General features: G+C 41.5%; 1 protein-coding gene across 1 annotated transcript in view; it reads right to left on the bottom strand.

The window, feature by feature from the left end:
* Positions 1–6,907: 6,907 nt before the first annotated feature.
* slx9 (SLX9 ribosome biogenesis factor) overlaps positions 6,908–18,721 on the bottom strand; it is a 31,803-nt gene continuing 19,989 nt past the window's right edge. The window contains exons 3-6 of the mRNA XM_076303335.1: positions 16,099–16,170; positions 11,077–11,245; positions 8,151–8,219; positions 6,908–7,601 (exon numbers count right to left, since the gene is read on the bottom strand). Coding sequence (XP_076159450.1) covers positions 7,481–7,601; positions 8,151–8,219; positions 11,077–11,245; positions 16,099–16,170 — 431 coding nt within the window. The 3' untranslated portion in view covers positions 6,908–7,480. The remainder of the gene's footprint in view (positions 7,602–8,150; positions 8,220–11,076; positions 11,246–16,098; positions 16,171–18,721) is intronic.

An 18,721-nucleotide genomic window follows, 5' to 3' on the forward strand; every position in this document is an offset into this window, starting at 1 on the left:
AAGTCAGTGTCAGCCACTCCTTGTGCTAGATCAAAAACATGTAAGGACAAAAACACTCCCACTGTTACCATGACTGTGGTCATTATCTTAATTAATTACAGTTTACCAGGTTATGATGTTCCCTCTCCCCAGCAATCAGGAGAAAACTGAATGTTACCATTAAAGGAAAATTCCAGTTTTTAGCACTTTAAGGCCCTTTTCTGGTTTGTTTTGGATGAACTAGAGTGGTGGACACCGAAATTTTGACGATTGGTCCTGTATCGACTTTTCTGACTCGTTTTGAATCGCCTTTGACTTCTCAGGGTGGCTGGCAATGGGCATACTGTAGCAGGCTACTCAAACATGTCCTAAAACAACCCTTAACATTCGTTTTCAAAACTGTGCAACTCACCGAGTGGTTAGTGGTGTTCGTTGATTATTAAAATCAAATATATCGGCACAATGTATGATTCCCAGCCGTCTTATTTGCTATTGTGGAACTATACCTCACAACCGCGTATAAACTTCCGCTCAATTGTGAGCCTGAAGCATAGACGGTGGCGCAGTAATATCAACGTGCAATGAGTCTTCTAACAGAAATCAATGGGATTTTACAAAATGGCAAATAAAAGACGACAGAAACTGTATTTCGCTACACTATTTGTTTTGGAACATCAACGAACACCACTAACCACTCGGTGAGTTGCACAGTTTTGAAAACGAACGTTAAGGGTTGTTTTAGGACATGTTTGAGTAGCCTACTACAGTATGCCCATTGCCAGCCACCCTGAGAAGTCAAAGGCGATTCAAAACGAGTCAGAAAAGTCGAGACAGGACCAATCGTCAAAATGTCGGTGTCCACCACTCTAGTTCATCCAAAACAAACCAGAAAAGGGCCTTAAAGTGCTAAAAACCGGAATTTTCCTTTAAGCACAACAGGATCATAGCATTTGAAATGAACAACAGCCCCGTGACCAATGCTATTACCAGTCAGCAAGTCTGAAAATTCCAAGAAATGTCTAAATATAATTTTGATAGTATTTAAAAACCAAAACATGTTATTTGGTTGGTGTACTCAAAGCAAAGGATCAATAGAGAAAATAATATTCAAACTAGATAAATGATACGCCTCAAATCGTTAATCAGAATGAGATTCTTCAAATAAATTACATTATTGACTTGAGTGTCTATTGATTGATGATTCATAACAGGGACTTGAGGATGCAAGTGGAGTCCTGTTTGCTGAGTGGCCATGTTGTTCAGGCCTCTTTAAAAGCTCATTACCACCATATTCCCTCTCTGTTGCGTCACTCCAGAAACTGAAGACCTGGCGCTGAGAGACAAAATGACCTGATCTGCAAAAAAGTCCGTCATCCATCAGAGAAAGTCATTGTGCAGTGAGAGGCTCGGGAACACAAGGGTCCTTTCAAAACATTAATTATCTTTTTTTAGTTAAAACAAAACACAAGTAATTTAAATTGTGTACAGCTTCATTGATTGCAGACATAAGTACATCAGACACAAGTCAAAGCACCTTCAATGGTTTCATAGAAGAGAAAACACACACACACACACACACACACACACACACACAGATAAACTTTCCAAAGAGAAGAAGAAAGCACAAAGCAAAACAAAGCTTGTTTCATAGTAATTATTATTGCCAATAACCATGAAAACATTTCTAAAAGGTAAAGTTAACTGGTATTTACTGTAGCAGACGCTTTCATCCAAAGCGACACAGACTCGCAATAGAGGATTTGGAAATCAAAAACGTGTTGACCGATTGTCATGACGATGGTGACATTAGTGCTGCTCCACCATGCCTTCATCCATCTGATAATACATTTCCCCTTCATGTGGTTCAAACGTAGACATGGGTTGTGTCTCAAACCGCATACTTCTGTCAGTACACTTCTAGTGTGCACTGTGTACTGAGCGCTTCCATCCGTAATGCCCACTTTTCGATGGTTAGTATTGTCCCAATATCTGCACTACACTGCGTTCCAAATTATTATGCAAATTACATTTTTCTCAGATTTTCCTAAATAGTTGATGCAAATGACAGTCAGTATAATTTTCGAGTCATCAACCGTTAGAGTATAGAATTCAAATTTTATTCAACAAACCTCACAATGATAACAGTATTTTTTTTTCAAAAATAAAAAACTCAAAACGCACTGTTCCAAATTATTATGCACAACAGAGTTTCAAGACATTTTGTAGGTTGTAAAGAACTAAAAATGGTAATTTGTGGAATTTGCAGCATTAGGAGGTCATATAGATTAAATCAAAAGTTATTTTAATCAAAAACATCTTAACAGGCCAAGTTACATGTTAACATAAGACCCCTTCATTGATATCACCTTCACAATTCTTGCATCCATTGAACTTGTGAGTTCTTGGAGAGTTTCTGCTTTAATTTCTTTGCAGAATAGCCTCCCAGAGCTGCCAGATTGTCAGAATAGCCTCCCAGAGCTGCTGCTTGGATGTGAACTGCCTCACACCCTCATAGATATTTTGCTTGATGATGCTCCAAAGGTTCTCAATAGGGTTGAGGTCAGGGGGAGATGGGGGCCATACCATGAGTGTCTCTCATTGTATGCCCATAGCAGCCAATGACCCAGAGGTATTCTTTGCAGCATGAGATGGTGCATTGTCATGCATAAAGATGATTTTGCTACGGAAGGCACGGTTCGTCTTTTTGTACCACGGAAGAAAGTGGTCAGTCAGAAACTCTACATACTTTGCCGAGGTCATTTTCACACCGTCAGGGACCCTAAAGGGGCTTACCAGCTCCCATGATTCCGGCCCAAAACATGACTTTGCCACCTCCTTGCTGACGTCTCAGCCTTGTTGGGACATGGTGGTCATTCACCAACCATCCATTACTCCATCCATCTGGACCATCTAGGGTTGCACGGCACTCATCCGTAAACAAAACTGTTTGAAAATTAGTCTTCACGTATTCCTGAGCCCACTGCAACCGTTTCTGCTTGTGAGCATTGTTTAGGGGTGGCCGAATAGTAGGTTTATGCACACTGGCAAACATCTTGAGGATCCTACACCTTGAGGTTTGCGGGACTCCAGAGGCGCCAGTGGCTTCAAATACCTGTTTGCTGCTTTGAAATGGCATTTTAGCAGCTGCTCTCTTAATCCTAGGAATTTGTCTGGCAGAAACCTTATTATGCCTTTGTCTGCACGAACCTGCCTGTGCTCTGAATCAGCGACAAATTTCTTCACAGTACGATGATCACACATAAGTTTTCGGGAAATATCCAATGTTTTCATACCTTGTCCAAGGTAGTGCACAATTTCATGCTTTTCAGCAGCAGAGAGATGAGATCCTTTTTCTTTCCCATATTGCTTGAAACCTGTGGCATGCCTTACAGTATAATGTGGAACATCTTTCTTAAATAGTTTCCCTTTGATTGCTCACCTGGCAAACTAATTATCACAAGTGTCTGAGATTGATTTCAATGATCCAAAGAGCTCTGAGACACAATACCATCCATGAGTTTAATTGAAAAACAAAAAAAATAATATTTATGACACTTAAATCCAATTTGCATAATAATTTGGAACACAGTGTATATACTTAAAAATATTTGAATTAGGTATAGGCCCTCTCTATTTGCTGGAGTGACTGGTCTTCTAATCTGAAACTGACCACCTTACAGACACTATGACTCATGCCAACAGGGAGAAACACAGACTTGAAACCCTGAAGATCAAAATCTCCCAACCCACCACTTCTGTTGGGACTCTGAAACCCACATAAATATGTATACACTAAAGTAGTTCTGCTGAGCCACTACTGATGCCTGCATGTGGGTCTGTGTGTGTGTTTGAGTGTGTGAAGATGTAAGTGTGTATTTTGTGTAGGCCTACATGAGTTATTGTGCATTTCTATATTTATCAGTGAGTTGCTGTGTGTGTGTGTGTGTGTGTGTGTGTGTGTGTGTGTGTGTGTGTGTGTGTGTGTGTGTGTGTGTACATAACTCACAATGTAGATGGCTTGCATTCTGACTCACACACTTTACCACGTGTGTGCTGCTGTGCGCATGTGTGTGTGTGTGTTGCTGTGCTGCACATGTGTGTGCATGTCTGTGTCTGTGTGTGTGTGTACGTGTTTGGGGAGGGGGGCTGCCCGGCTGTCACGTCTGTTCAGTCCTCTGCCTAACCAGGAGGAAGGAAATGCCAGAGAGCAAAGCCCTGCTCCGGGGAGAGAGACGGAGAGCCGGCACAGTGCGGCGAGCCCCTCCGCATCCTGCAAGTGGAGTGGACGGAGCGATACGCTCAAGCGATAGAGCAAAGGGCCGCAGAAATACTGGAACCTCCGCTCGAGCCGAGCGAGCGAGTGCAAAGCAGGAAATGGCGTGACACAAGAGAGGGGATGAACAGGAAGGATGGAGAGAAGAGATGAGAGCAGTAATGGCAAAGTTTTGACGACAAGCCAGAGGCACACACTGTCAGGAGGGAAGGACACACTCACTGTGCAACTCTTTTTTTTTTTAAGGACGACATAGTGGTACATGATGACTGCAGTAAAGACATTGAAATTATATGGGTGACTATATTGACAAAACTGAGTTAATGTTATAAATATGTTATTCATATGTCACTTTATGCATATGGGATGTTTCACACACGGAGAGCATGTACAGAGCTATAAGAAAATATAAACTGGGCCTTTGTACAGACGTTAATGAAGAGGCCAAGAGAGATTTATTTGCACATTTGGAAGTAATTGCAGTATTTCTTTTTTTGTCTGCCTAAAATATTGCTTATTTTTGAGTCCATCTGTTGACTACCACGCACTGTTTTTGGTCACACTCTCTCACTCATGCACACACGCACACATAAATCAAGTGATTAATGCATAAGCCATTTATAACCCTAATAGCGGCTCATATCTCCACGCTGGGCTCACGCCCCTCATAAGCTGCTTTAACACAATAAGGTCGTGCTCAGCAGCAGAGGTTGCCTTGCCTAATGGCTAATGGCCTCTCTCACACGCTACACTTCCCATGCATCCACACTGGCGCACAACACCAACGCAGTGTTTGGGGCGCTCTGATGGATTAAAGGATCAGTCCATAATTCTGGTAAAAAATTGATATTATGAGCTAAGTAGCCAATCAACGTCCGTGTTACTGAAGCGATGTGTCGATTGGCTGGATCAGTGCATGGCTCTGGCTCTGAGGAACTTCCCAATTTACAGCTTCAGGACTTGTGTACATACACTGCAGTTTTCTTGGGCGCACATAGAGACGGGACAGCTAGAACAATAATGAGAAATTTACTGAGTGTGATTTAAAAAAAAAAAGGATATTGGAATAGAATCACGAACTTCACAGTTAACATGTATCCAAGCTAGGGGTGTCAAGGTACACATATTTGTACAGAACTGTTTAGGTACACAAAGTTAGATTTAATACAGATGTCTACAGAATGGACCAAATGCAGTCTTTAACAGTAATGCGGACCATGTTTCAAATTTGAGTACCCACACAAACATATTAAGTAGTGGACCATATGTCAGTTTAGTCAATTAACGTCAAAAATCATTTGACACCTTTTCAAAATACTATTTTCAGAATGTATCAAAAATATTGTTCGTGAATTTAAGGTTAGCAATACCTACAGGCTTACTGTACCAAAAATGAACTGAACGGTGACTTTAAAACCGAGGTACACAACGAACTGTGTTACGAAATTTTTGTGTACCCCTAATCCAAGCAGGTCGCTTCACTGAGACAACATTTTGGCATTCTGATGGGTTAATTAGAGATCTAGTGGGGTGAGGGTGGGAGTGTGTGAACGTGACACGGGTGTTTGTCGTAGGTTTGGAGGGGTCTGATTACGTGGCCGACGCGTCCTTCGACCTGCTCTATGCATTATTAAACAGTGCTAATGGCACAGTCCCTGCGCTCAGACCCTTGCCATTGATTGGATTTTGCTTTTCTCAAATATGATCTGACTGGCGCCTCGATGGGAGGACGATCATTACTCCCATCAGTTTCCTCTGCTGCCTTTGCTCCACGCAATATGAATCAAATACGTTACCCACCCCCCTCCACCCCAAAAGCTACCTTGCTGTTGTGTGATTTACGGAAAATCTCCATACACAAGTTGTGTGTACATGGTGATGATGGTACATGATGTTTCAGATTCTATCATTTCTGTTAACAGTGACCTAGCCAGCTGTAGATGGTAAGCATGCTTTATGCTTACTCAAGCCCCCTGCACAATGACCTGCACCCCAAATCCGAACCTTGTCCATTTCACCACTGTGCCTCAGATTGTAATCACTGCTACACCGCCAACCCACATCCAAACAACCACCCATCACTGTGACCATTTTTTCCTTCTATCTGTAAAGAAACAGCCTCCTAAGTGCCTCTGACGGGGGGACAGTAGAGGGTAATGTTCTCATTACTTCTACATCCGTAACTAGTCTGAGATTCGAACCATGCAGCAACCTCTTCACAAAGCCCCTCTGTTTAGCAGCAGACAAGTTCAACTCGACACACGCCTTCACTGTCTGGCCGTTTTCTCTCTCTCTCGTACAACACACAGACATGCACACACACACACACACACACACACACATACAAACTATTTGCATCTGAATCATGTTGACTCTTCAGTGGCTAGAAGCTGTTTCACACCCACACGTGGGACCAGGCTACTGGGAATGTCGCCTACTTCTGTGGTGAGGTGGTTGTTGTTGTTATGCCATGTTGCCACGGATACATCAAACGTTGTGAGACTGAGGCCAATTTTTGGTCGCAGGCCCAGAACGGACCTGACTCTTCTGACCTGACTCTGACTCTTCATGATAAGCGATCAGAAGATTACCGTGAGATCAGTACTGCAGGGCAGATTAAGCAAACCACAAAAGCTAGTTTGGATGACCTGTGGATGGCTTTTCAGTTTTGTTTTTAATATTTGCAAATGAGTAATCGACTTGACTTTGATTAACAGAGGTAACCCCATGACAAGGGGGAGTTCAACCACTCACATAAATAGTGATTCACTTGATCTGTAAACCAAGTAGTGCACACCAAGCCTTTTCACATCACCTTCCATGCAACCACATCAACTCCAAACAAGGCATCAATCAAAAGAACACACTGCCATCATACTAACATCATAATACATAACGACAAGAGTCCTGATGGGGAAGTATAGGTTAGGATGCAGGTCTGAGGGGTAGGAACAGGGGATGAGGGTGGATTTATGTTTGAGTCTGTGTCTCAATGTCCAATCAGACAAGACGATCATGGAGGACTGGGTGGGGCTAACATGGTGTTCAATTAGACGAGAGAATGCTAAGGAAGTGGGTAAGGCAAACTCAGTGTCCAATCAGACGAGAGCATCCTGGAAGACTGGGTGGGGCTAACACAGTGTCCAATCAGAGAAGAGGATCCTGAAGAAGTGAATGTGGCCAACTCCACGTCCAATCAGACAACAGGATTGTGAATGGTGGTCGAGGTTAACTCTGCTCTTCTTCCTGTTTTAGGCGTTTCCTCAGGTGATCGGTGATGGCCGCCAGGGGGTTGGCTTTCAGGGTGGGGTTCTTCAGGGCCTGACTGAACCACGCTGTCTCAGTCTCCCTGCACACACATGGAGGGTCACAGTTACACAAACACACAAAGCCTGTTCTACACAAAACACTGACAACAAACTGATGATTACACTAACACAATACACTAACAATAACACTGACAACATGCAAGGGATAACTGCCACTGAGGTGTCCTGTTGTATGGATTTGATGGACAAGGCAGAGCCAAAGAGTTTCCTTCACCAATTGGAATACTCTTTGAACACTAATTAAACTTTATCACCAAATCTACTTCATAGGAGTCCTGTTGTACTCAATTAATCGCTACCTGCAAATAGCCAATTAGAATTAATATAATTTATAGCCAATTAGAAGAGAGTATTTCTGGCCTCCGGGATACATTTGATAGAACACTATAAAGTGTGTGAGTGGACATCTCAAACACGATGACAATCCTGGGTCGGTAGTGTGGGTGTATGTGTGTGTGTGTGTGTGTGTGTGTGTGTGGGTGTATGTGTATGTGTGTGGTGTGTGTGTGTGTGTGTGTGTGTGTGGGGGGGGGTGTAATAAGTAAAGTAATGAATGCAGTGGGGCTTACACTAGTTTCCTCTTCTGAGCTGGCTTCATCTTACTGAAGTTCACGGAGCTGGGTTTCTTCTTCTCTCCACTGATGAAGCGGGGGGGGGGGGGGACAACCAGTTATTTCAGTGCCAGTAAAAGCGTGGTCATACTCAGAACGGAAAAGATTCATAAAAGTAATACATACTTGAAAAATAGGTTTAAAAGTGAAATTGCTTATCATTTGACAAATGACACCCTGTTTGGTAAAGAGAGGTAGAAAGTGTTGAATGATATCCAAAGCACAATTCAAGAGGTATTAAAAGACACAGCTCAGGCCAGCACCATGGGCTCATTTAACAAAATGTCAAAACAAAACTATCGTTGGTGCAACATAAAAGATCACTGTAGTGTTCAAGAAATATTCATCGTCTTCCCTGAAAAAGACGGTAACTGGATGGCAGCATATGTTGCTCAAAACTTGTATATCATTCAGCATTAATTATGCCGATCCAGATTTGCAATTTGCCCATGCAATAGGCACTAATGCAACCCCATACCATCATAGATGCTGGCTTTTGTCAGTGTGAACTGTGCACTAATAACAAGTTAACACTGTCCCTCTCCTCTTTAGCCCAGAGGATGCATTGCAGAGTCCATGATTTCAAAACAAAACTGCAGATTTCAGAGAACAGATGCAACAAACTGTGCTCATAGACAAAGGTTATTTCCTAAAGTTATTTCGTAAAGTTTTCCTGAACCCATACAGTGACTTTCTTTGCAGAAATATGTCTGTTTTTAATGCAGTGCCATCAGAGTCCCTGAAAATCATGGCCATCCAATATTGTTTTTTCAGCACTCGGTCCCTTGTTACGACTGTTTTGGATTCTCTGAATATCTGAAAGATATTATGTACTATAGATGATGAAACCCCCAAATTCTTCCCAAATTTTATGTTGAGGAGCAATTTCCTTACATTGTTGCATTATTTGCCCATAGGTTTTCACAGCCTGATGAATACCTCTGCATCATTACTTCTGAGAGACTCTGCCTCTCTGGAATGCTCTTTTACATACCCAATCATGGTGCCAGTTAACCTTATTAGAAATGGTCTTCTTTGTGTTTTCTTTAGCATTACACAACTTTTTTGCCTTTTGTTGACCCCGTCCCAACTATTTTGAGACCTGTTGCTGGCATCAAATTCAAAATCAGTTTCAGCATTTGATTTGTTGCCCATGTCCTTTTTGTAACTAAATGTTGGAAATGGGGTTGTACAAACTAACAGAAGATTACAGTTCCCAGTCAGAACCAAAAGGTAATGGGGTGGGGAATGTCTGTGTCTATATGTGTGTGTGTGCTTATGGGAGTGTGGAGATGGGGTGGTGATTTGTGTGTGTGTGTCTGTGTGAGTTGGGGGGGTGGGGGGTATGGTAGAGAGCCATAAATCCATATGATGGGAATGCCCCCGTGGCCTAGTTTCTGCATATGTCAGCAGCAGAACCATTACAGGCCATGAAAGCGCCTGTGTGAGGTCACTCGTATAACACGCATGTCATTTCAACACAATTTTACTGTGACAGAAAACAGATCAAATAACCCAGACTACTGTAGGGGAGGGGAGAGGGGTTAGAGGGGGTGATGGAAGCATTACAACTATAGTCAGCAAACCCTAAAACTGAAGGTCATAAACCTTCACTAGATGCCACATCGCTGAACTCAGACTGAAACCCCTGTGCTCTCGTTATGCTGTGGTTGAGTCAGGTTTGATATAGTTCTGATGGCAACATCCTAAAAGCCTCTCTTCTGATGGTGATGGGATATGGTCATCCTGATTAGGTGCATCCTCCACAAGAAGGACTACTACAACAAAGGGCTGAAAACTCAGCACCTTCCAATGTATTTATCATTAGACTTGCTGTGCATCATAGGTTAGGCTAAACAAATGTTTTGACCGGACAAATTCCAGAATACCGAACATACAAAATATATAGTGGATATGTTTTAAATAGCCATTTAATTGCCTATACATTTGAACTGCAATAAAACAAACAAATTGTGGTGTGGTCAGCAATTGCAAACTGCATTGCAAACTGACAGGGAATCGGAAGAGTCAGGAGAATTCCCGGTGGGTCGTAACACTTTATGGCCAGGCTGACGTAAGCTCAAAAACAGGCATGATACTGTTGTATAAGATCATTGCTGTGAGATCACAGCCCCTCACTCACAATCCCAGCGGCCCCTCCCCACAGCCCTGGTAATTAACATAGTGACAGCTATGACCCTTAAAGGTGTACCGGTGTGACGGGAATGTTGGAAAATGAACGTTCTAAAGAATATCTGGGTTCATTGAATTCAACATAGAATTTTAGAACCTTGAATTGTTGCGGAACGGAATCTTATGTTACAATGTTCAAAAGCCCACACCTTTAAGGGTTAACTGTTGTGCAGGTTCAAATGAGAGTAGGTACAGAGACCCTTACTGAAGATTTTAAATGGGTGGCCGTGATATCTTTTTAGTTGCCCTGGGTTTCCCCCCTAAAATAGGAATAGTCAACGGAAATAATTTATGCTGAATAAATTAGCATTGCTGCAGCACAACTGCAATTCCATGAATTCCTGCTTACTTGCGGCGTGACTTCATGGAATAACAGTTCTCCGCTGCTTGTTCAAATCAAAAACAAACTACAAGTGAATTTCCGACCAATTTCCAGCTAACGCAACCCCTGCTGTGTAGTTATTGTACCTGTTCTACAGTTACTGCTGTAATTAAATTATGAAAATATTATGAAAACTTACAGGGGAATCCTTATGAATAGTTGCCATATGTGTGTAGCCTTGTGTATTTCAATTTCACATAATATCCCTGTAATCAACCCAGATATTTAGAGTATTTGGAAGAGTATAACAGCATAATAACACACATGTTCACATAACGTTATAAAGAATGGTGTCTACTGTATACTCACGCTTTGGCCTTTGTGCGGGTGGCGGTGGTTGTGGGTTTAGTGGTGGCGGTGAGCAGAGAGAGTTCGGGCAGGGCGTCCACTAGCGGGCGCATGTCCCCCACCACAGGCGTGGCCTTCCTACGGGCCTGAGCCACCTGCTGCTCCTTCGCCAGTTTGATGGCACTGATCTCTGCCACACAGAGAGAGAGGGCACTCATGATTAAAACATTTATTTATCTTTAGTTTACTGGTTTATTTGAACTAGATAACTGTATTTAACAAATGCAATTTCTTGTTATGCTTTCAACTAAAATACTTACAATTCACCCGCAAATAGTTATATACCTGTTGTAACTTTACTGTTTATTTGAACAGTGTTAATTATAAATGTTTTATTATAATCCTTACTTTCCGTAACCCCCACCCCCCCACACACACACATTTTTTTAGAATTTAATATAACAGGTGTGCATTATACATTAGAACTACATGTTGCTCCTTTCTTTCACTGCAAAGCCCTGGCAGAGCCGACAGCACGCTTTGTTATCTTTGGGGAAATATGAGTCATGTATCATGAGCCAAGCTAACTTTCTGAGCTTGAAATTCGCAGCACGCTAATGACCATCTGATTCAGTGAAGACAATTTATTAAAAACACAATCCAACCGTAATCACATGCTTTTTTGATTTGTTGTTCAAATCATGTATGCATGTGCTGATACAAATTAATTGCTGCAATGTTACAGTGACGGCTCAATCAGAGAGTTTGATTACAGATGTTTCTCTGACCAAATGTTTGACTTGTTCTTGGACAATAAGAATACAGATCATATTGATCCTGATTTTCACAATGTTGATATTACCGCTGGTGCACTTTCACAGCTTACACTGTTCAAATTCAAGTTGAAATGTCACTTCCGAGTTGGTTCATTTTTGATGCGTAACTGATTGAAGAAGCATGTTCAGGATACAGGCATCATGACACAGATATTTTGTTTTGTGTAATTTCATCAATAAATCTGACTAAACAATCCTTTTTCCAAATAATAATGCTATGGCCTGCCTTCTAGACCTATCCTGATATATTTTGGAAATATGAAGGGGATATTTTGTGCTGGCTGTTTGAAAATGATGTTTTTGCTTTGGCAAAATTTATAGAAAAGGCCTGGTATCTGCGGCAAAGTATTTTGTATCCCATATGACAAGCCATCTCTATTTGTATGTGTACATCTTTTTAATGGTTTAGTTATGTTATGTTATGTTGGGTTCTGTGTTACGTCACATGGTTATCTGGAGATAACTGTGAAATTATTACTGCAGTGTCTAATAAGCCCATGAGGGCTGGGCACCATGGTGTTTGACACTTAAATAAACAAATCAATCAATCAATCAATCAATCTAGAACTCCATGTCTGACAGTCTGAAAAGTCAGTGATTATTATACTTGAGAGATATATTTTTTTTTGTATTTCATTTGGGAGTGCGCATTATACTCAAATAAATACAGTATTATCCTTTCAGGTAACATGTTAAACTTTACACTTAATACTTATAGATAAAAAAAATAATATAAACATAATATATTGATCCTGATTTTCACAATGTTGACTGTACAAGTAGAAATGTCACTTCCGTGTTGGTTCATTTTGTCTATGATGCGTGACTGATTGAACAAGCATATTTCATATTATACTCGAATAAAAACAGTATTATCCTTTCAGTTAACTTGTTAAACTTTATACTTAATACTTATAGATACTAGAAAATAATATGCCCTATGCCAACAGCGTTATCTAATGATTATTTATTCCTGCCTGCTGCTCAAATGATATTTCACACAGGGAGAGTGAATGTAAGTCTGTGCACACAACCCCCATGAGAAACAGTTAGCAGACTGTGAGAAGTGAGCTTCTGAAAAAACAGATGGGGAAAAAAGAAACTCTTCCCTTTGTTGCCCTTCATGTTTGGACGATTTCAGCTTAATTGCACCGAAATTTAAGCGTTTGATTGTGGATAGCCGTGGCCTGTGGACTCGGCCCTGCCTTTTGAAAACATGTCTGCTGGTCTGCGCTAATGAGGAGTCCGAAGAGAAGCAGGCAGCCGGCACAGGATGACAGAGCAACCACTTAGCACTGTACCCCCAGAGTCCCTTAGCTGGGGATGCTCTGGGACGAACTGTCTATAATTATCATGCAGGACTTCAAATGGGCTTTTTGGAAAGCAATAAACACAATTTGCCATGTGTCCATTATTGCAGGCTCATTGTTGATGTATAATGAACTAACTAGTTTCTGCCGCTGCTGTAGATGTGGTTGTTTTTTTTTCCAGTTTGAATCCAGTGATGGATTGGGGTTCTTAAGCCTCTCCATGTACAGCCCAGGGGCTGGAGGGCTGGATCTTGAGTGTCGTACAAAAGAGCAACAAGAGGCAGGGAAATTATGTTTTAAATTTGAAGTGAACTTTATCCCAACCCTAACAGAAATAGTGCTTACATCCCCCGCCCCCAAAACAAAGACACCATTTAGAGAGTTTCAGCCTAAGAGTGAGTTTAATTGCTGAGATTTTTCCCCCTCTGTCTGGTTGCCTTGAGTACCAAATATGACTATGAGAAACATTCTACTACTAACCCCCAACCCCCCCCCCCCCTCCCCACCCCGCCTCCTGAAACTGTGTCTCTGTTTTGAGAAGGAACTCATTCCTGAGTAAAGGTGTCATGGAGGAATGCATTCACTGCAACACAGGCATTCTGAAGAACATGCTGATGTCATGGGAGAAGCAGCATGACAGAAACCACGCTTTGGCGGTGGAATGCACCATGTGAGGCTGAAACTCTGAACAGTCCTTTCCAAACACTGCTGTCGTGTTGGATGACCAGCGGAGAGGGAGTAGAGTGGTTGAGCCTTAACAACACGCACATTACTCGTCTGGGCTATACACAAAAGAAAGCAACTCAGACAAAACAATCTACAAAAACCCACCTTTGAAAGGGATGGTATTGGTAAACTATGTCTATGAAGCTCATGGACAAAAATGCTGATTTGTCCATGTACTTTGGGCTGAATTGTATTAATAATTAAATATTAACACCACATGTGTAGCTCTACCGTATGCATTTTTTCACGTCTCAAAGCACAAAAAGGCAAAAGGTTACTTTCCACCGAATACAAGACACATCGAATCAATTCCAAACACACAGCGACCAGCGACCAAGCTATTTAAGCAGCAACAGTAGCAGAAACCAGTTAGTTCATGAACTAAATTCATCCATCTAGTCCTCACACAAAAAAAAACACCACAGCCCTCATTTTTTCCTGCTCAACTCTTTCATCCTCAAGCTTTTCTCCTTAGCTTCTCATGAGGTCATTCATAAGAGCGCATTTATTTTCCTCCCCATCATTTTTATATGTCTGTGCTACTGCTGGATGGAGACCTTGCAACAAAGGTCCTTGTCAAAGCTCAGGCTCCCTGCTCCAGCAGCCATTATTTCAGAAACCACGACCGGCCGCTTATGAGATTGTATGAAGGACACTGTCATCCAGTCGTGAATAGAAAGTGTGTTGTTGTGAAGAAAAACAGTATCATAAAAAATGTGACTACTGTTTGTGGTAAGAAAAGATTTCTTCCAGTTGAAGTAAACATTGTAAGGCATGTAAGGTTTGGCAAGACGGCTGTTTATTTTCTGTTCTAAGGAAGAACGGGAGAAATGAAAGCAGCATATTACCTTTGTGTGTTCTGCATTCATAGCATGATCGACTGCCAGAGTGAGCAAACGCTGAAGGCTGCTGGATCTTTTTCAAAAAGACTTCCGGACACAAAGCATGAACTGACTTGAATGTGAATCAAGTCTAGATAATTCTCTTTGCACATGCACAGCGTCTACCACCTATGTGTGAAGCCAGACTTTCAGGGCATCGTCACCTCAGGCTTAGAGCGTTAAACCCAAAATAACTAAATTAAAATTGAAATTTTTTTTTTTTCTTCTGTACTCTGATTTGTGTAATAACATTCTCGGTACGCAAAGGTGCAAAGGCTTAAGAACCAAGATACATTTAGAGACATTGAGAGAGAGAAAAATACCTCTCCCAGTCAAAATGGCATTTGTGGCTGGTAAAAAGTCATCATAACATTTTGCGCACATATTAAGCTGGATATTTCAGGACATTTAAGACAGAAAAAAACAAGGGTCTGTTGGTATCTCTCCCTTCGAGAATAACAGGAAAGCAATACATGACCCCCCCCCCCCCCCCGCCCTCCCTCCTTATTTAATTTCCGAGAGATGGACACGTCCCCTGTCGTTCTTGAGTTACTGCAGGAGTCAGGAAAACCATTACCGCCTAATTATAATCACACTGGCCAAGGCTCGGGTTGCACAGAGATTGATCCTACCAACAGATTCAATTTCCAATGAGGACAATTAGATGAGATTGAGATGGGACTAAAGTGTGTGTGTGTGTGTGTGTGTGTGTGTGTTCTGTATATATGTGCTGGACATCGCATCTTTGCACTTTTGAGTGTGTCTGTCTGTGTTTGATGCAGACTCCATTTAAGACACAAGCTAATGAGTGTATCAAAGGGTCATTCAACACATACAATGTTATCCTCGTCTGCCATCATGGTCAGGAAGTTCAGCAGACCCGTAGTTATCTACAGAACGGGAGTGGGATCTTTTATTCTGGAAGTGTATGAGAGTGCAGTGAATTTGTCAGTAAAAGTGCTTGCGTGTATGGTGCATTTATTTATGTGAATGTGTGTATGTGTGCTTACGTGTGTGATGCATCTGTATGTCTGTACATTATGCATTCGTTAGTGTTTGGTGTGTGTGTGTGTGTGTGTGTGTGTGTGTGTGTGTGTGTGTGTGTGTGCATGTGCGCGCGCGCACGTGTGTTGAAGCTTTGCACCAGTAACCAGTATTATTTGTGTATGTGTCTAATGCATCTTAACATTTGTTTGTGGTGCAATAGATTGTGTTTCATGTGTGTGAGTCTGTGTGTGTGTGTGAGTGAGCTGGTTGCAGTTTTTGCGACTCTAAGGATGGGTCACCTACTGTTAAGCCATCGTTCTCTTCTATCCTTCATCTTCTCTTTCTTTGACTGCTGTTTCTTTTCACCACCACCACCTGCAAAACAAGAAACAAACACACACACACACACATACACAGACACACACACACATACATACCCAATTACTCCACATGTACACCTAGGCAAAAAGGACAGTGCTTTGGCATGAAGCTAGTTCCAATAAGCCTGAGGCAATGCAGTCTCGATCATAGAGAATGCTCTTTCGGGAAGAGAAATGCGCCTGAAGATACAATCAGCCTTTTGTATGGTGTTTTATGGAGCCTGCAAAAACTTTAAGAGGCATTGGCTGAGCCTCTCCTAATAAATCACCTTTATAGTTCAACACCATTACTTTGATAGGAATTCAGAGATGTGAATAACAACAGCTATAACATTCTCATCAGGAGATGGGCTGGTGCACTTAAAAACAAACCTTTCCAGACACGGCCCCACAACAAAACCAACACAACACACAGAAAACAGCAAGGACTGAAACGGAAATAGTCGGTGGAGGGTATAAGAGAAAATATTTTCTTTTATTTTGTAAAACTCTATACAAAAACCTTGTGTGTGTATACTGTATATATATGTGTGTGTGTAGGTTTGTGAGTGTGAGTGTGTGTGTGTGTGTACGTGTGGGAGTATGTGTACGTGTACGTGTGTGTGTTTGTGTGTGTGTGATGCCAGCGGGAGGTATGGGTGTGTATGGGTGTGTGTGTGTGTGTGTGTGTGTGTGTGTGCGTGCGTGTGTGTGATGCCAGCAGGAGGTATGGGTGTGTGTGTGAGTTGGGTCAAACTATACGTCTGCTCTCCTCCTTGTCAACATCCTGTGTGAGGATGGAAAGTCCTCTATCAGCACCAGCACCTGGGAGCCCCCTGCGACCACGCACTCCCAACAGGGCACGGGGACCAGAGGCCGACGCAGTGTGTGTGTGTGTGTGTGTGTGTGTGTGTGTGTGTGTGTGTGTGTGTGTGTGTGTGTGTGTGTGTGTGTCCTCCTCACTACTTCTGTTGCTCATAATGCTGTACTGTGCTCTATTGTACTGAATGCTTATAACTCCATGTTTAGTTGGGTGTCTATGTACGTATAATTATCTGTGTGTGTGTGTGTGTGTGTGTGTGTGCCTGAGGACCTTACAGCAGTACAGTTCCCATCCCTTCCCCTTTCCTGGAGGATTTATCTGCACTGATACTAAAGGTCTGGGTCCACAAATAACGCAGTCACCAAACTTCCTGTCGCAGATAAAAAAGCATGGGCGAATAACAGTGACACACTCCAGATGTATGTGCACAGTATGGGTCTGCTCACACAAGACCACACAGCATATTAGGTGTACTGGGGTACAGTGGTAGTGGTACCATCTTCGCAGTTCAGGTTGAAGTTGAAGACTACGCTTAAAGTTTGTGATATGAGAAGTCCTTATGCAAGTTGTTTAAGCTAATGAGGACCCTTAGTTATTATTTTCTTATTGATGAAAACAAATATGAATTGAACATAGGGTAATGTTTTCTATTCCAATTCATATGTGAACAATCTTAATTTAACTGTTGAAAAACACTAGAATAAAAGAACACTCGATTACCAGTACTGTGAATAAAAATAAAATATTTTCAGCAAAGAACTGCTTGAATACATTAAAGTCAACCACACAATATAATACAACTGTATAGAACACTGGAAAGTAGGCCTATGACAAAATATTTCCATTTTCAAAATATAATATTATTATATTTTGAAAATGGAAATATTTTGCATATTATATTATGGTTATTATATCTGTTATCATTATTATTATTCATTATTAATGTTATTGTTAATTATTATTAATAATATTAATATTATATGATATTTAACAAAAAAAAGCATATACAATTAATAAATAAGGAATAAGACCCTGTGAGAAGATTCCCTTTATATTTTCTGCTGAAAAATGCAGAGAGGGGGAACTTAACTCTGTGTCTGAGAGACTTTAACAAGTCTAGGTAATAATCACGATATAGGTTCCATTTTATAAGCTACCATTATGCTTCTTTGATTTAGAAGTCGCTATTTGAGGCAACCCATATTTGGGACACATCTTCTATTTGAAAAGCGTTAAAATAAATCAATCAAATCACAGACCATCGATGGCAACAGATTGGAGGAAAAAATCTGCATTACAAATCTACATGAACAGCAGGCGTGCTGCAGATGACAGATGTGTGAAAATCTGTGTGTGTGTGAGTATGTGTATGCACAACTGTGCACATGTGTGCATGAATGTGTGTCAATGTATGTGCGTTTGTGTGTGTGTGTGTGAGTGTTTGAGTTTGTGTTCGCTCAGCAGTAATCAGCGGGCCACACACTTAAGAATAAAGAGTAGCCTGTGGTGCCTGCAGATGGCCGTTCTGTGGAGGATCGATGGGCTTCGCAGATTAAACTGTGCTGCACAGGCAGCAGCAAAAACACTTAGCTGGTGGGGGTGTGGGAGAATAAAACGCTTTCTTCAACAGTCAACACAGGCCATGTCTGACTTAATCTATGTTCTTTTGAACTGATTTAGCTCTCTTCCTTCTTAATATCTTTTATTTATTTCATCAGATTAATTAATTGTTCTTTTAATCTTT

Source organism: Alosa pseudoharengus, unplaced genomic scaffold, assembly GCF_046254945.1.
Source record: "Alosa pseudoharengus isolate Yale_2024_CS ecotype anadromous, Long Island Sound unplaced genomic scaffold, YU_APseudo_1.1 YU_APseudo_1.1_scf_24, whole genome shotgun sequence".
In the NCBI taxonomy this organism is placed as follows: domain Eukaryota; kingdom Metazoa; phylum Chordata; class Actinopteri; order Clupeiformes; family Clupeidae; genus Alosa; species Alosa pseudoharengus.